Source organism: Zootoca vivipara, chromosome 7, assembly GCF_963506605.1.
Source record: "Zootoca vivipara chromosome 7, rZooViv1.1, whole genome shotgun sequence".
NCBI lineage: Eukaryota > Metazoa > Chordata > Lepidosauria > Squamata > Lacertidae > Zootoca > Zootoca vivipara.
The window spans coordinates 6704489-6724075 of record NC_083282.1 but is presented as its reverse complement, the minus strand read 5'-3'; the positions used below and the strand labels follow the sequence as shown (position 1 = coordinate 6724075).

General features: G+C 42.5%; 1 protein-coding gene across 2 annotated transcripts; it reads left to right on the top strand.

Moving 5' to 3' along the window:
* The first annotated feature begins 1144 nt into the window (after positions 1 to 1144).
* On the top strand, positions 1145 to 19287 carry TOR1AIP2 (torsin 1A interacting protein 2). Of its 2 annotated transcripts, none has more exons than XM_035123858.2 (4): positions 1145 to 1263; positions 5683 to 6447; positions 8400 to 8492; positions 15676 to 19287. In XM_035123858.2, exons 2-4 carry the CDS (start codon positions 5721 to 5723, stop codon positions 16464 to 16466), a joined length of 1611 nt encoding a protein of 536 aa, XP_034979749.2. In that variant the 5' UTR covers positions 1145 to 1263; positions 5683 to 5720; the 3' UTR covers positions 16467 to 19287. The 2 variants fall into 2 exon arrangements, with proteins under 2 accessions (XP_034979749.2, XP_034979750.2); XM_035123859.2 differs by having other exon boundaries at positions 1145 to 1306.
* Positions 19288 to 19587: the final 300 nt, after the last annotated feature.

Sequence of the window (19587 nt, the reverse complement as noted above, 5' to 3'; positions counted from 1 at the left end):
CAAGCCAAGCACAGTTGCATTATAGATTTGTACAAATGCATCACCATATTGATTGTTTTTAATTCCTTGTCTAATGTAAGGTTACCATATTTTTTTCAATGAATCCGGGGACACTTAATTTTTTTTAAAAAAATACCACACGTTTGGGATGTTGATGCTGCAGCGATGGCGGTGGCAGAGGGGCGGCCACCGCCTTGACCTCAACTGCCATGTTTCCCCTTCCTCCGAGGCTTCTATCTCCTTTCTCCATGAGCCTGGGCAGCCCCTGAGTTGTTGGTTCTTTGTTGGTGGTGGTGGGAAAGCAGTGCGTGGCGGGTCAGGCATGGAAGGCGGAGAAGGAGGAGAGCTGAGAGCATTTGGACAAAAGCACTCAAAGACTTTCTATGCATTCATTAAAGTCTCATAGGTTTCACTGGAAGGATTATGCCCATGTCCAAATAATTCCAAAAGGCCCTTTTTTTGTGCAACCTCGGAGCAGTAAACAACGTAATAACAAAAAGTAAAAGTAAAAGACAGCCGTTCTCCTTTGCCATCCCCATCAAACTGTGCCTGTCATGTCATGTGGGCGGGAGAAACCCTCGCAAATTCTCCCCATCCCATTTATTATGCTCGGATTGTTTTCCAGACTTGCTGTGCCAAACATCGCGCGAGTTTTTAACAGAAGAGAGGAAGCCTCGTTTCTTCTTGTTACAAAAAAAGGAGTACTTTGCCCTTCCAACCAAAGCGACCAGGGTTTTTTTAAGGCCTCCTCTTCCTTCTTTCTCGAGAGATAAAGCACAAAAGCACAGCAGGAGGAGAGCGCAAACAAAAGGGACTTTCCCAAGCTGGAAGGAACACTGCCCGGGTCCTATTGCAGCTCCTTCCTCGAGTTTCGACCGGGAAACGTCAACAACCTGCTTTCCTTTTCTCATTAAATCGATCACGGAGGGTTGAGAAAACTACATATCCCAGCATCCCTCGGGTGGGGGGGACCTAGTGCCATTAGGGATGAATGGTGTTGACGTTGGTAGAAATAGAAAGTCCTGGACGCGAGTGCGCTGCGCTGCTGGGCTTCCAGGACCAGTAGGAACTGCTAGGAAGTTTGGGGAGGCTCTCTCTGCGCAAAAAAGAACCCCGTTCTTGTAAGCAACAACAACAACAACAACACACACACACACACACACACACACAAGGAAGGCCTACCTGAAGTCAATTTCTACAGGGAAAGAGTCTGTTTTCATCTTTACTTCCTGGTCAGAGAGTGGAGGAGGAGCGCAAAAGGAGGTAAGAGAGAAGAAATAGCCAACGCTTGGAAAGCGCGTGAAAGGTGGGTTTCGGTCGCGCCATTCGCTGCGTTCAGGGGGAGAGGGGCGCGCGAGGCGAGCGCCCCGCTTTTCTTCACCACCCCCTGGCTCTCCCAAATGCATGGCCGGGAGTTCCTCTGCAGCGCTTGGTTAGCTGAACAAGTCAGTTGTGCTGAAAATAACAAAACGCGAAGCAGGCAAGAAACGGGGCTGGGCTGGGGTGGGAACCCTCTCCACGAACTAGCAGTGCGAGCAAAAATGCCTGCCAACGTTGGCTCTCAGCGTGAGCACCTAGGTCTGGGTGTATGTGAGTGCCCTGAAGGGGTGAACAACTTGTGACCCCACCCCCCGCCAGTGTTATCGGACTACAGTTTCCATCATGTCTGGTGGAGCTGTTGGGAGCTGGAGTCCAGCATTTGGGTAGCCCCCGTTCCTCCACCCTTATATATATTTCTCTTTATCAAGAGAAACGTCCTTCCATCTACATACATTATGTAGACAGGGCTGGCCCATCCATAAGGTCAGATGAGGCGATCACCTCTGGCAACAGGGTACCCAGGGCAGAGGTGAAACTAAGCTTTACTTCACCCTGGTCAAAGAACCAGTTTTGCACCCTTCTCACGTGCATTTGCGTACACCAGGCATCCCCAAACTGCGGCCCTCCAGAGGTTTTGGCCTACAACTCCCATGATCCCTAGCTAACAGGTCCAGTGGTCGGGGAAGATGGGAATTGTAGTCCAAAACATCTGGAGGGCCGAAGTTTGGGGATGCCTGGCGTACACACATGCACAGTCTGGGAGCCTCAATGGCACTCTTCTGGAGGCGTCACCCAGGGCAAAAAACCTGGCTAACCCCCACCCCACCCCCATAGCTACAGCTCTGCCAGATACATAAGTTCCTGATGCCAATCTTTCTTTCACCCCCCTCCCCCTGTTCCTGATGTCAGTCTCCACTCACCTGTTTTTTCCTGGCAGGGAGGGGGGCACTCCATTTTGGGGCTCGCTTCAGGTGCCAAAATGTATTTTGCCGGCGTTGATTGCCATATGATCTGGACAGGGCTGGGGTTCTGCGAGAGTGTTATTCATCAAATGCTGCTTTCTGAAATTTAACATTATGCCTTCAGATTGTTCTGGTTCAAGAATTGTCTTTGTGAAGGCAGGTTTTTCGAAATCCAGTAAGCTAGTTATAGGGTAAACATTATGATACATACAGAGACATACCGTACATATGCTTCCTCTGGTGACTGACCTAGTCAGCCCCAGTATTTTATGGTACAAGTGCCACCTGCAAGAAAAAATTAGGAAGAGGAGAGGAATAACAGGTGGACACATACACATGTAGGACTTTCCGTGCTGTTGTGTTATAAGCTGTGAGCCCCAAATCTGAGCATTTTACTGAGATGCAGAAAAGAAGGGGTAGCAATTCTGGAGAGCAGGGTTGAGAAAAAGGTGTTCTTTCCCCTTTCCTTCACCCTGAAATATAGTGTTTTAGTGTATCCAGAGTGTATGTCTCCTGGATACAACCCTACACCCTACCCCAAGGATGCCTACTGTAAACTGACAGAAGTTGGCAGAAGCCAATTTGCTCTCTCTCCTTCCTTCCATTTTCTCCCCTCCCCACAACTAACATCTAATATTCCATATCTCGTGTGTTGTCAGCCATTATTAACTGGTTAACTCACTGTGGTTGCTTCCACACTAGGAGTTCCAATGGAATTCCAACGCCTTGTTCCCTCACTTTTTACATACCATCCACATAAAGCTGTCATTCAGTCAAGGACATCCTGTATTTGCTTTGCGGTTCTTCCTTCTCTTCTCAGATCTAAGTCCAACTTCTCCTCCCTCCCTGCTCTGAAGAATTGAATAGTAGGGTTTTGTTTTGACAGGGACAATGTATTCTCAGGCAGGTGAATCCATCACAGCTCAACCCAAATTCCCTATAACTTTTGCAGTGGGTGCCACTTTATAGTTTAAAATATATATTAAAACATTAGCTATATGCCACCTAAAATGTAGGAATCTTAAAGTGCAATACAATTCTAATTCTAATTGTAAAAATATATTTTTTTAAAAAACTCTTTTGTCACAGACAAATTTGTATGCTGTTTTTCCTGTTTTATTTTATTTTAATGTTCCATTGCAGGGTTTGCCAAACTTGGGTCTCCAGGTGTTTTTGGACTACAATTCCCATCATCCCTTGCTACCAGGACCAGTGGTCAGGGATGATGTGAGTTGTAATCCAGAAACAGCTGGAGACCCAAGTTCGGCAAATCCTGTTCTGTCACTAGTAAGTTGCCCAGAGAGCATTGCTATTGGGTGGCCTATACAAATAAATAAATATACAAGAAAAGTGATTTGAGCTCAGTTTATTTATTTATTTTGTAATTAATAAGAGTTGGACAATGGCTACTTAACAGGTCAAAGAAAGGAAAATGGCCTACCTTGGTTGGTCTTCCATATGGCGATGCCCTAAAAGACACAGGGGCTTTTCCTAGTTTGGAAAATAGCAAGCACCCAAGCAGGAACCTAGGCAAATACTTCATTTTGGTACTCTCTGCAGTGCCTCTAACTCAGTTGTGGGTGTGGACAGACACATAATATGAGGTGGGTACATCAGCAGCTCCTTATAACCTGGGTCTTTGCCAGCCCCAAGCTAGTCTTACCCCTCAACCTGAAGGACCGAGCTTGCAGTGTGGGCCCTGGAAGACCATGCCCTCAGAGCCAATGTGCTGCAGTGAGTGGAATATTCCACCTGGAGTAAACCATGCAATGTTGTTGTTGTTTAGTCGTTTAGTCGTGTCCAACTCTTTGTGACCCCATGGACCATAGCACGCCAGGCACTCCTGTCTTGCACTGCCTCCCGCAGTTTGGTCTTCGAGAACACTGTCCAACCATCTCGTCCTCTGTCGTCCCCTTCTCCTAGTGCCCTCAATCTTTCCCAACATCAGGGTCTTTTCCAGGGAGTCTTCTCTTCTCATGAGGTGTCCAAAGTATTGGAGCCTCAGCTTCATGATCTGTCCTTCCAGTGAGCACACGGGGCTGATTTCCTTAAGAATGGATAGGTTTGATCTTCTTGCAGTCCATGGGACTCTCAAGAGTCTCCTCCAGCACCAGAATTCAAAAGCATCAATTCTTCGGTGATCAGCCTTCTTTATGGTCCAGCTCTCGCTTCCATAGATCACTACCGGGAAAACCATAGTTTTAACCAGGGCCGGCTCTTCGTAGACCCCCGGTGGCTCAGGGCACCATGGCGCCGGCCCGCCGGTCTGCTGCGCAGCTGCACGTGGCGCCCACCTGCCCACCACGCTGGGAAACGGGGCGGGAGGGTGCCGGAGAGATCGCACTGTGCCTGCCCACCCGCCTGCCGCGCAGCAGCGCCGTGCCCACCCGCCCACCGCGTTGCGAAACGCGGCGCACCATGGCGACAGGGGGGCTTAAGACGGCGCTGGTTTTAACTATACGGACCTTTGTCGGCAAGGTGATGTTTCTGCTTTTTAAGATGCTGTCTAGGTGTGTCATTGCTTTTCTCCCAAGAAGCAGGCGTCTTTTAATTTCGTGACTGCTGTCACCATCTGCAGTGATCAAGAAGCCCAAGAAAGTAAAATCTCCCACTGCCTCCATTTCTTCCCCTTCTATTTGGAACCAGTGGCGATGTAACAGGGTAATAATAATATTTTTATTTATACCCTGCCCATCTGGCTGGTTTTCCCCAGCCACTCTGGGCAGCTTACAGTTCATAAAAAATGGTAAAAATAAAATAAAATCCTGATACAGGGTTGGCTTCAGATGTCTTCTAAAAGTCAGATAGTTGTTTCTTTCCTTGACATCTAATGGGAGGGTGTTCTACAGGGCAGGTGCCACTACTGAGAAGGCCCTCTGCTTGGTTCCCTGTAACCTCATTTCTGGGAAGTGAGTAATCCTGGGAAGTCAGAAAGTGAAACGGAATAAAGCTCCTTAAAGGAAGGACAGGATAAAATTGTGAACAATAGGGCTGGCTTTGCCACTGGATACTATTTTATTGGGCTTATTTAAGATATTTTCAGGCCACCTTTCAGCCAAAGGCTCCCCAACATACCATACAATGAATAACAAAGCAATAAAAATAAAACAACAATAAATATTAGCCTGTTAGAAGCTGTGGTTTGTAGCAATCTACTGGATGTGCAGCATGGAACTGTAAAAATTTCTTGAATACAAAGGGACTCTGATTTTATTTTATTTTTTATTATCTATCACATTTATGTCCCACCTTTCCTCTAAGGAACTCAAGGTGGCATATATGGTTCTCTTTTGCCCTGTTTTATTCTCACAAGAACCCTGTGAGGTTCTAAGTAAGTTGCAACTCAGAACCACCTGATAATTGCACAACAGCCAGTCATTTTTCTCTGTGGCCCATACAGGCTTCCCTGGAAAAGAGAAGCTGATAACACACTGGAAGATGACTCTTCAGCCCCCAAATATGGACGATATCCCACCCAATACTCTACAAAATGAAACGGAAGAAACCATAGAGGAAAAGCCCTCGGAGTCTAACAGAGTTCTGCTGAAAATGGAGCCCAGTGGCCCTTCGGGATGCAACACAAGGCTTTCCTCAGGTTCGTTTAGCATATCTGGCAGTTCCGAAGATACAGATGTGGTAAACCCATTAGGTGAAAGGACTCCGTGTGTAACCCAAGTTACCCGGCAATATTCTCTCACAGAAGAGGAAAACAATTTGCTCAACACTGCTCTAGAACAAAAAATGAGCTCAGAGGACCAGCAAAGCCTGCACTCCTTGGAACATCCTGAGGGAATTAAAGAGGAATTAGATTCTGATGGAAATCTCCCGGAAACAGAGAAAGCTGGTCCTCCAGGATGTAATATACCGGTATTGCCTTCCTCAGGCGCAGATAGTTTATCAGACAGTTTTGCACCTGAAGATGTAGCAGGTTCCTCGGATGAAAGGGCTGAATGTTCAACCCAAGTTGCCCTACAGGATTCTCCAATGGAAGAGAAGAACAGTTCACCCGAAACCATCCCTCAGGAAAAAGTGAGTTCACAGAGCCAGCAAAGGGAACACTCCTTGGACGACCCTCGTGATGCAAAAGAGAATCTGTTGGACGAGGAAAGAGAAACAGTTGTTCAAAAGCCTGGAGGCCCTGGGGTGGAAAGATCTTTGACTGAAGGTAAGACTGTAGCCTCCTTGATGAGAAAATCCAACCGTTTTTTTAAAACTGTTCTATAGTAACTATTCCATGGTAACTAACCTTGACTGCATACACATATGAAAGAGACCAGTACGAAAGAAACGGGTCAGGACCAGCAGATTTAAATTAAGCACCTGGAATAAAGTACCAGTACACAAAAGTATAAAACTGATTATTGTTGCATGATTATTTTTTTAAAACTGATTATTGTTGCATGATTATTTTTAAAAAGTTGCTCCAGCATGGAATGGGTGATGGTTGGTGTGCATTTGTTTGTTTGTTTGTTACTAGAGTGGAAAAGCTCACATATTTTAAACAGGCAGTTAGCTGTTAGAATTGGAGGTCAGAGGAATAGACTAGAAGGAATTACAGGGGTCCCCTAAATAAGGCCCGGGGGCCGTATGCGGCCCAATCGCCTTCTAAATTCGGCCCGTGGACGGTCCAGGAATCAGCATGTTTTTACATGAGTATAATGTGTCCTTTTATTTAAAATGCATCTCTGGGTTAGTTGTGGGGCATAGGAATTAGTTCATCCCCCCCAAAAAAAATATAGTCCGGCCCCCCACAAGTTCTAAGGGACAGTGGACCGGCCCCCTGCTGAAAAAGTTTGCTGACGCCTGAGGAATTGCATACCACTCCTGTCCGGGGACCTCCCTACAGGGAACCCCCTCCCTCATCCTGCTCACCAGCGCTTTGCCCAGTGAGAGCAGCAGCAGCGGGTCAGGTGAGGGGAATCAGGAAGTTAGCGGGACGGAGGTGTCGGGGCTCAGTGATGTTGGAGAGCCTTTGCAACGCCCTGACCAACAGGTGAAGGGGAACAGGCAGCCCCTTCCGGCGCCCGAATTAAGGCACGCCACCAAACGTAAGGTCGGGAGAAGGCGTTTCAGGGTGCCCAAACTCTTATGCTGGTCATGCAGCCGGAAACGTCCACTCCCGGATTCTGCAAGTGACTGATAGGTCATGTTTTCTGCTTTCTCTGCACTGTAAATATTATGCACAATAAAACTACTAAAGACAGAGCAGAGTCGAGCATCTTTACTGAAGAGCAGAAGCAACAACACCATTACAACTCCTGACCTGACTTTTTGTAATCTTGTTCTGTACTAAATCCCTTCAGGCTTTTGTCTGCAACCACGAGGCCAAAATATCCATGAGTTTTATCCAACATGACCACCCCGCTTGCAGAAGAGATTTCTGCTTGCTCACTTATTTATAAAAAATATTTATATACAACTATATCACAAAAATGTATCAAATGTGGTTTGGAGCAATTAAGAGAAAACCGTACAATAAAAGCAAAAAGAACAGAAAAACAAAAAGGTTAATAACAGAGATTGTTAATAACAGAGATTGTGTGTGGATTGTACTCTTGATTGCCTGCATATGCCTGGCAGAATAGAAAAATTTCCAGCAAGCGTTTAAAAGTTGGCACAGATTCTGCTGAAATTCTGTTGAGAGTGGAATACGGCTTGTGCCATGTTGACTGTAACCATTGCTCTTATGAAATGTGAATGAACGTTATCTATGTCCGGACCATAGGGTTGCCCCGTTTGGTTGGGCAAAATAAAGGGCAGGTTGGGCAAAAATACGTGACAGGTCAGGACGGGGTGGGGTGGGGTAGGGCTAAAAATTACTTTACCTGGTGCAGAAATGACATTTAAGTGCAAGATGGAAAGGGGGAGAGAGGTGTGCTACGAGAGTGTAGTTAAAAGCATTGCCATATTGGAAACGAAACTTACGCCCTACGTAAATCCAAGAAGCAAGAATTTGAGCTGACTCACCACCACATTTACAAGAAGGGAGCTTTCGGGACAAGTGCCCTCACGTTTGAGCTGCAACTCTGCATGATTTCTTTTTCTTCTGGTCTTGCTTTTGGGCTGGCTGGCCTTCCTCCTTGCTGCTATTTCTGGTAACACTGATGTACTTTTCAGGGCACACGGGATGCAAACCAGAGGCTGAGCCCTGGTCAGAAGAGGCAAGCCAGCAGAGCGCAAGAGAACGACCGATGGAGCAGCATGGTAATGGTGAGAATACCTTTGTTCTCTACATAGCAACAAAGCTGATCAAATGAATATCAATTAAGAAATGACAAAAAAGGAAATTGCATTCTTTGCAAGAAAATGGGTTAAAAGTGCTTGTATTGGGAATGTTACTCCAGTTCTTAGTATTCCTTTTCAGCCAGGGTTTCTTGTGTAAGAAAGGAGTGCGGCATCTCTGTCCCACTGGCCGAATGTGGTCTTCCAGACCAACCCTTCTCTCTCTCTGGCCCTTGGGACCCCAGGCCACATGTTTAGGGAAGTTTTAGTGTTTTAATCTTCCTTTAAATACCTGGGAGTCCATCTTAGTGAAGACCTAACTTGGAAGGTCAATACAGCCCAGGTGGTTAGGAAGGCCCAACAGAGACTTCATTTCCTTAGGGTCTTGCGAAAGAACAAGGTTGGACAGCAACTGATTATTTCCTCCTATCGTTCCACGATAGAAAGCGTTCTCTCATACTGCATTACGGTGTGGTATGCTGGTTTGACAGCCACGGGCAGAGAGTCCCTACGGAGGGTGGTGAAGACAGCACACGATATCGTGGGCTGTCCTGAGTCTGCTAGATGTTATTGCGGGAAACCGTTGCCTCAGAAGAGCGAGGAACATTATCAGGGATGACTCACGCCCTGGCCAGCACCTTTTTAATCTCCTGCCCTCGGACAGGAGATATAGAAGCATGATAAGCCACACCAACAGGTTAAAGAACAGTTTCTACCGGTACCCCTGGGCCGTGAGGCTGCTGAATGGAAGACAGCAACATTGCAGCTGACTTTCGAGGTTGGTGGTCGTACGACAGCACACAGAGTGAAACAAGGACTGAGAGATTGCTGGGGGGGATGTGGGGCTCGTTTAATCTCACTGTAAACAAGTGGTACAGTGGCAATAAAGTATTTATTTATTTATTATTATAAAGTATTTCTATTTCTATTCTTAATGTATTTTTAATCCTTTGTTGGAAGCCCAGCCAGATGGGTGGGGTAGAAATATTATTATTATTATTATTATTATTATTATTATTATTATTATTATTATTACTACTACCCCAGCCCTATACCATCCCCAGTGCTTCTGCCCAGGCGGAAGCAGTGGATGGCATGGTGGGTGTGCCATGTTCACCTGACCTTTGGTCAATTGCGTTGCTGCTTACCAGGAGGGAGAGAGAAGAGGGTGGAGGTGAGGTTGGCAAAGTTCAAACTCTGCCACAGAAGCCCTGGCTTGGCTTGGCTGTTTCGCTTGCAACATTCCTACCTCACCGACACCTCTCCTCTCCTTCCCTCTACCTCCTGGTAAGCAGCAGTAACAAGACTGATCAGAGGTCAGGTGTGTTTTCATGCAGCTAGAAAAATAAGAGCCACAGACATTGCCCTGCTCATTTTATTGCTGCCCCCGCCCCCCAGTTTTCTCTCTGGCCCTGCCCACCACTTGCATGTGGCCCCTGGGAAGCTGGCCATGGGGTAGAGCTGCAGTTTGATGGCAACTTTGCTGCCAACGGAGCTTGGTGTGCGTGTGTTAGGAGGTGGCTACAGCCTTTGTAGCATGAAATATTTTCAGTACGAGGTGAATCTAGTCTATACCGTCAGCCATGTGTTACCCTGAATCTATTGCCATGTGGATTGATGGACGTTTATTGATTTTAAAATAAAGCTTTTTATTGATTTTCACAGTGCAACAGACAGCAATTTAATAGATAGCATTTTTATCCTGCTCTTCAGCTGGGGATTGGGGAGAGGGGAGAGAGACTTCCTTGAGTGGCGTACAAATATCAGTGATGATAAGGCATTTTGTGGTGTATTGGGCTCCTTTCTGAATCATGTTTTTCTGTCTTTCTTTTCTTTTCTTTTTTTAATTAAATAACCTTTATTAGATTTAAAATAAATATAAAACAAGACATCCAACTAAAATGCAAACAAAATAAATACACAAATAAACAACAATATAAATTCAAACAACACTTACCCTATCTTCTACAATGCTTTGTCTATTTTACTTATACATCTTCATTCCGATATTCACATCTTCTTTTACAGATCGACTTCCCCTTCTCTTCATCCCTGACTTCAAATTTATTAACTTTCCTACTGCTTCCATTTACTTTCATCATAGGAATTCTACAGAATATTTGTTTTAAACCCAAGTTCTTTCAAATATATTCCAAATTTTTCCCAATTGTTATTAATTTTTTTATTTGAACCATCCCTAATCGAATGTGTCAATTTGACCAGATCGATATAGCTAATTACCTTTTCTTGCCAATCTCTAATGGTAGGAACATCCTGACTTTTCCATAATTTAGCAATAAGAATTCTTGCTGCCGCCACTGAATACAGAAATACCTTCTCATCCTTTTTGTCCAATTCTTCATCAACCGTTCCTAGTAGGAAAGATTCTGGAGTTTTCTTAATGTTATATTTAAATATTTTCTTTAACTCTTCTAGTATCCCAGTCCAGAAAGGTTTTATCTTAGTACAATGACACCATATATGTAAAAGTTCCTGTTTCCTTTGGACACCTCCAACAATAATTGTCTTTGGTTTTATACATTTTATGGATCTTTACTGGCATCAGGTACCACTTATAAAACATTTTTATTAAGTTTTCTCTTATTGCCTCTGACACCGTAAATTTCCATGTTACTCTCCAGAGTCTTTCCCACCTATCCATTTCTATTGGTTTTCCCAGCTCCATCGCCCATTTCATCATTGTCTCCTTAATCGTTTCATCCTTCACCTCCCACTCTAAGATGGCATTTTTGAAATGATTTTCCGTTCACTCTGTAATAAATTTCTTTCCAATAGAGATAATTCAGACATAAACCCTTTTTTCTTCATATCTTTTTGGAATCGACTGTGTATTTGATAGAATTGGAGCCACCCTGTCAGATGTTGTTTAATATCCTCATACTTTTTAAATTTGATTACCCCCTCTTCTTCCTCTATTAAATCTTTATATTTTGCCCATTTCCCATCATTGTTTAATCCTTTCATTATCTCAATTGGTGACAGCCATTTTGGTGTCTTGGGTTCCATCAAGCAATTGTGTCTTTCCCACACCTTGAATAGAGATTTTTTTTAATAATATGAGTATTGAACCCTTTATGTACTTTTACTTTTTCATCCTGCAAATAGGCATGCCAGCCACACTTATTTTCAAATCCTTCTAAATCTAATAATTCTTGATTTTCCAGGGTGATCCATTCTTTTATCCAAAGAAAGCTTGCAGCGTCATGGTATATGTTTAAATTTGGCAACCCCAATCCTCTCTCCTTTATATCCGTTAATAACTTGAATTTTATTCTGGCTGGTTTGTTACTCCAAATGAATTTTGTTAAGTCTTTATTCCATTGTTGGAAAATTTTTATTCCTGTCCCCAGAATTGGCAACATTTGAAACATAAATAACATTCTGGGTAGGATGTTCATTTTAATAGTTGCTATTCTTCCCAGGAGTGTTAGATTTAAGCCTTTCCATGTTTCTAGATCTTTTTTTACATTATTCCAAACTTTTATATAGTTGTCTTTCACCAAATTGTTAGTATTATTAGAGATCCATATTCCCAGATATTTAGCCTTATGTACCACTTTCAAGCCTACCTTTTCTTGTAATTTATCAATCTCCTCCTTCCTTAAATTTTTAACTAAAATATTCGTTTTATCTTTATTTATATTAAACCCTGCCAATTCACCAAATTCATTAATTTTCTCCAATACCTGAGGTATACTCTCTTCTGGTTCTTCCAATGTAAGTATAACGTCATCAGCAAACGCCTTTAATTTATGGGTATCTTTCTCAATTGTAATTCCCTTAATCTTTTCATCTTCCCTTAAATTTTTTAACAAAAATTCTATACATAAAATAAATAGAAGGGGGAGAGAGGGCAACCCTGCCTGGTTCCCCTTTGTATCTGGATTTCTTCTGTTAATTCGCTATTTAAAATTAAAGGTCAATCTACCATCACTGCATCAGGAAATCTGAGATGCCAATCAGCAGTGGATACAGAACCCTTAGACATAAGAGAACTGCTATTAGGCATGAAATCAGAAATTAATGAGAAAATGGACTCTCTTAATGAGAAATTTGATAAGATGGGAAGCAAGATAGAGGAAAATTTGAAAATGATTGAACAAAACACTAAGGCAATAGCAGATCTGAATAAACAACAAGAAGAAATACAGGGGGAAAGTAAAGAGATGGAAAAGATTACCCAGGACTTGACTGAAAAATTAAACAAACAGGCGGAAGTCGTGAAAAAAAACACAGAAGATCGCAGAGAATGTAAAAGAAACCAAGAAAGAGTGAAAGAAGAATTACAGAGAATAAAAGACATGCAAGAGTCCATGTGGGACGCGCTCGCGATGCAGGAACTTCGACAGAACGACCTGACATTGAGATTTAGAGGCCTGAAAGAAAACCCAAATGAAAATGTGGAAGCTATTATCATCAAAAAACTGGCGGAAGAGGACGTGTCCATTTGTGTGGACAAAGCATTTAGAACAAAGTCCAAACAAGCAAGATCAGGTAAATGGCCCAGTGACTGCTTAGTTTTTAAAAAACTCTAGAATCTTGAGGGATAGAATAATGCAGCAAAAAAACCCAGCAGAAACTGAAAATCGAGGACAATGAAATTGTAATAATGAGAGAGGTGCTGCAAAGATTGTTGAGGAAAAGATCTAAGTATAAAATGCTGGCCGAGGCACTGCAGAGAAATAAAATATTCTACAAATGAGAATTCCCGGAAGGGATTTCCTTTACGTACAAGCAAAGCTGGATAAAACTATCCTCAGAATATGAAGTGGATAAGTTCTGGAGAAAATATGAAAAGTTTCCGGGGGGGGGGGATGGCTGAAAAGAAAGGGGACAAAGATAAATCGGATAGTGACAAGGACTGAACTGATACAAAAAGGACATCAATTAAGTACTCTTAGGTTCTTTGTGGATCGGATGTGGTCTAATGGGTTTTAAACAAAAAGTGAATTGTAGAGATAAAATGTAGATGATATCCCCCCTTTTATCTTTTCTTTTTTCTTTATATATTTCTCTCTCCTCCTCCTCCTTCTTCTTCTTCTTCTTCTTCTTCTTCTTCTTCTTCTTCTTCTTCTTCTTTTCTTTTCTTTTCTTTTCTTTTCTTTTCTTTTTTCTTTCTTTTTCATTCTTCGAGATATTTTTTCTTCTTTGTTAATTAAAGGTTTACTCTAAGTGATTGAAAGTAAGGACGAATAAAGATAAACAATTTGTATAAACCAAGTTAAAGGGAGAGTTAATGATAATGGACCTAAAAATTATTACATGGAATGTGAATGGGCTCAATAGTAAAGTGAAAAGGAATAGAGTGGAACATCTGCTGGCTAAAAGAAAGTTAGACATAGTGTGCCTACAAGAGACACACATTGCTAAAAAACATCGTAAATTATTGATAAATAAAAAACTAGGAGAGGAATTTATCTCCTCAGATATAACAAAGAAAAAAGGAGTTGTAATGTATATAAACCCCAAACTTAATCCTTTGCAAGTTTATAAAGATAATGAAGGCAGAATTATTGTTGTAAAAATACAAAAGAATTCGGATAATATATTTATAACAGGAATATATGCACCAAACAAAAATAAGGCTGCTTTCTATCAAAAATTAGAGAATATTTTAATGGAGTACAGTGATCAAAAAATCATCATAATGGGGGATTTAAATGGAGTGGTAACTCCAGAGTATGATAAATCAAATGAAGATAAAAGGAAAAAGGAAGGAAGGCTTCCCAAAGCCTTTTTTCAACTAGTAGATAAATTAGACCTAATAGATGTATGGAGATGCCTGCACCCAACACAAAAACAATTTACCTTTTTCTCCCACACAAATAATTCAGAAAGTAGAATTGATATGATTTGGACAACCAAAGATATATTATTGAAATGTAAGAAAATTGATATTTTACCTAAAAGCCTATTGATGGAATTAGCGGGAATAGAGAAGATAATAAAACGATGGAATGGAAATTGAATGAATTGTTATTGGAGGATGAGAATGTAGTTAAAAAAACTGAAAATGTAATAAAAGAATTTTTGGAAATTATTTTAAACCAAGAAATAAATATTAATACAGTGTGGGATGGGGGGAAGGCAGTAATCAGGGGATTCAAAGTAGTTGGAAAAAGAAGGAACGAGAAGAGATATTAAGTAATCTTTTGAAAGAAATCAGGAAGAATGAATTAGATTTAGTGAGAGCGAATAAATGTGATAAAGAGGATTTGAAAAGGAATATTAAAGTATTGCAAAATCAAGTATCTATGATACTGGATAAGGAAATAGAAAATAAGATAAGGTATCTAAAACAAAGAAGTTTGGAATATTCTAATAAAATAGGAAAATATCTAGCTTGGCAGTTAAAAGAAAAAAGGAAAGAAAGAATTGTAATGAAATTATTAGAAGGTGGTAAGATGATAATGGATCCAAAAGAAATTTTGAAAGCATTTGCGCAATTCTATTCAAAATTATACTCAGATGAGAAATTAGATCACCTAAAGGTGGAAGTATATATATATATATATAAAACAATATACCTAAAATTGAAGAGGAAAAGAGGAAAATATTGAATGAGAACATCTCAAATATAGAAATCCAGGAGGCAATTAAAAGAGCTAAAATTGGAAAATCACCAGGGGTGGATGGATTGCCGTCATTATATTATAAAAAAATTATGAAAGTATTATTAGAACCATTAAAATTACTAATGAATAACATTTTAGAAAAAGAGACAATCCCTAAATCATGGGAGGAAGCTTATATTGCAATAATTCCCAAACCTAATTCAGATATAACACAAATTAAAATTTTTTGACCAATTTCCCTGTTAATCAATGATTATAAATTATTCGCAGATATATTGGCAAACAGAATGAAAAATATATTAGGAAAGTTAATTAATAGAGATCAAACGGGATTTCTGCCAAAGAGGGCAATGTATTATAACATGAGGAATATTATAGACATTCTGGAATATTTGAGTGTTAAGATCAATAAAAAAGCGGCCCCTTTATTATTGGGTGCCAAAAAAGCATTCGATAAAATATTATGGATATTTATGAAAAAATGTATAGTAAATTTAGGATTTGGGGGGAAATTTGCAAAAGGTATAGGAGCTATTTATAATAAACAATGTTTTTCTGTCTTTCATGGTCATCAGGTTTTGTGTCCTATGGGCTTATTCTGGGAGCTGTGGTGCTTTTGGCTGCTGTTTTCATAGGCGCCTCTGGCTACCTCACTTCTCACACCCTGAATGTGCCCCAAAACCCAGTTGTGGAGGCCTTCCTGTCGAGATTTGACCCACTGAAGGAGAGCTTCCCGGGTCAGAGACCTTACCTGTGGGGACGGGTCCGGAAAGTCCTGCAGAAACACCTCAATGCTTCCCACCACACGGAGCCAGCTATCCTGCTCCTTGCCTCTGCTCAGGAAGGCAAAGCAACTTTGAAGTGCCTGAGCTCCCAGATTGCCGATACCTACTCCTCATCCCTCGGCGGCAGCACGGTCCAGGTGGATGGAGCATCGAAATCCACTCTCAGCAGCGATAGGGCCAAGCTGGCTGTCGACGAGGAGCTCACCTCTGGCTTCCGTGGAGGGGGGAGGGCGGCCGTGGTGCATCAGTTTGAGTCGCTGCCTGCGGCTTCCACCCTGATCTTTTACAAGTACTGCGACCACGAGAGCGCAGCTTTCAGAGACGTGGCGCTCATTTTGACAGTCTTGCTGGAGGATGAGAACCTGGAGCCTAATGTTGGCCTGCAGCTTGTGGAAGAAAACGTGCGGGACTTCCTCTCGGCCAAGTTCACAAACTCAGACATGCCCACATCCTACGACCACATGGACACGGACAAACTGAGTGGGTTGTGGAGCCGCATATCCCACCTGGTCCTGCCAGTCTACCCAGTACAAGCCATAGATGATGCTGGTTGCCCTTTGCAAACTAGAGCCCAGGGCTGAATAAGGTGGGTTTCCGAGGAAAGCCAAAAAGCTCTGAAGGATTTGCACCAATCAAGGAAACTTGTTTTTTCTCTACAAGACTGTGTGAGCCAAGCAGGGGTCTAGAAGCATTAATGAGGAGCTGGCTGATTTTATATCAATAATACATTTTGATGTTGCTATTGATTGACAAAATAACAAGTATATTAACTGTGCTACTTCTGTAGCCATTTCAGCATTTGGTGATGCAATCAAAGGACAATTTTAAAAAATACTAATGGACAGGTGGGTGGTATTTATCTCTTGCACATTGCACATCCAGAATGTTTTTTGTCACTGAAGGAAAACAGAATGGATGCAGAGACCCAGGAAATTGCCCTTAGCAAACTCTGCCCTTCTTAAAAGTTAGTTTTGATGTCACAGTGTGCCTAAGCTTTCCGTTATATGGATTAAATCCTTGTGTGCAGGGGTGGGGAATATACCCTGTAATACGTACCTGAAATTTGGAAGCCCCCTCGTTAGCAGTTTCTATTAACTCTTCACAAGCAAAGAAAAAGCAATGAATCCTACACCTGTGACCAGCCGTAAAACAGGGAAGGCTGTCTGCCCTGCAATATATATTGGCACAGGATCATCCTGTATGTCTTATTTGGTGCTGGCAGTAAATCAAAAGCATAGAAAGAATACCATAAAGAATACATAGAAGAAGCAAATGGTGTTGCTTGAGCCGGCCTCAATATGGTTCACATCTGTTGTACTTATGGGGGGGAGGCCAGTACAGGCTAAACTCAGGGTACGGGGGTTCACACAGTTGAATGCAATAAATCGGAAAACTCCTGAAGAATGATGCAACCTTAGTCCTGGGTGTGCCTTAGCCAGTTGCACAGTTTTCTTTCTTAGGTAGTGAGATGAGTGGAAAAGCAAGTCATGTTTGTAAGAACTGGAGAGCATGGGTAGCTAGGGAGGGAAATGTTGTTTTTTCAGTTTAACTGTTGATAATCTAGCGGTGGGGGACCCAGGTGGCGCTGTGGGTTAAACCACTGAGCCTAGGGCTTGCTGATCAGAAGGTCGGCGGTTTGAATCCCTGTGACGGGGTGAGCTCCCGTTGCTTGGTCCCAGCTCCTGTCAACCTAGCAGTTCGAAAGCACCTCAAAATGCAAGTAGATAAATAGGAACCGCTACAGCGGGAAGGTAAACGGCGTTTCCGTGTGCTGCTCTGGTTTGCCAGAAGCGGCTTTGTCATGCTGGCCACATGACCTGGAAGCTGTACGCCAGCTCCCTCGGCCAATAATGCGAGATGAGCACGCAACCCCAGAGTCGGTCACGACTGGACCTAATGGTCAGGGGTCCCTTTACCTTTACCTTTAATCTAGCAGTGATCATGTCCCCAGACAGTATTGCAAGGCAGGTGTGCTATGCGGAAACCACAGGATGCAGATAAATGCAGTTGTCATTTACCCATGTGAAAATGCATCACATTTCCATTGAATAATACATTCTTTAGAAACAAAGCTAGTCTGGATGCAGGAGGTAAATGCTGGAAGCAGAAAAGGGCAAATGGTAAGTGGAGTCACGAGTGAGAGAGGGAAACTGTAGGAAGAATTTTTTTAAAAGGACTGTGTCTTTGTATAGGAGAATCTCTCAGGAAGGCAAATCTGTCTGTTCCAAAGTAACAGAGAACAAACTTCATACCAAAAGAAGTGTCTCCTTTTTTTAAAATCCTAGTGGATATTTGCTGGTAGAATCCTGGGGCAGTATTCAATACGCTTTTCCACGAGCTCAAGAATTCCTGTGGAACTCTCCCATTTTCTCCCTGCATGTGCCCTGCACCCTCCCAAAATCTGCTCTGGAGGGTGGGGGGGGACCCCTAAACAGATTCAGGGGGTGCATGAGGAGAGGGAGGAGAAGTTCTGTCAAACAGCCCAAAGTCCTTGTGCTGATGGAACTAGTTCATTGAATACCACCTGCTATAGGTGCTAGCTGGTTCCATAGCTTGAGTTCCATCAGCACCCACCATCCAATCTTATTTCAAACATATTTCACCCCTGTATTAACTGCTACATTAGTTGCTTCACATCTGCACCATTTGCACTCACAAGTGCCATCCTACATATGTCTACTTAGAAGCAAGTCCCAGTATATTCAGTGGAGCTTATTTCCAGGAAAGGATGCATAAGATAAAAAAAACGTTCTTTCCTTCTGTTACCTGGCTTTGTCTCCTGGGAAACAAAGGGTATGTCCAACATTAGACATACCCAGAGTAACCCACGGGAATTCCTGAACACGACTAACTTAAGTTCATTAATTTCAGTGAGTGTAACTTGGTTGGATACAACCCGACTATTGTCTCCTCGCTTGCAGTAGAAAGGAGAACCATCACAGATCATTAAGACTGTGCATGCTGCTTTCTTTAAAGGTCCAAATAGCTTGAATCCAGCTGTTTTGTGTCTCCAATCTAGAGTTGTTCAGAAGGCAAGTTCAGGTTCTTGGCTTACTCATTATTTTTGATTTAAAGTAGAACATGGAATTGCAGTCTGAAGGAGCCACACTTGCGAATAGCATTGCCAACCTAACAGGAGTTTGAACTGTAGCAACAAGCACATCCATCCTGTAAAAAACTGCCTTCCGATGTCTGCAAATCATGCTGCTGGTGGAGGCACAAAAGCACCTAGGTTTTGATCAGTTGGCAACACTACTGGGCAGCAAATAAAGAAGTACAATTAATGTGTCATTTTAAGTAACACTGAAAATCTAGTCAAATAAATATGAGCTAATAAAGGATAAGAATGAAGTGCACTAAAAATATTTTTGATCTTTGTGTGAAATAAAATTCAAAGTGGAAGTTATCACATATTACTGGTGACACTTCGGTATTGTCCACAGTTTTCTGTGTGTTTGCACCCATTTCATCTGCATACATGACGTTACCCTCAGACAACACCATTCTCAATGCTTTCCCCCTGTAAAATTGGGTTTGCTCAGTATGAGGATAATTCAAGAAGTTGGAGGAAATCAGGCTACACTCTTGCCTATCAGCTGAGTCTACACAGTGACATCAGCTGATGAACAGGTGTGGGGGTTTTTGACCGGGGGGGCGGGCGGGGGGAGGATGTGGTTTTGCAGGCTGGAAGCTCTGCAATCC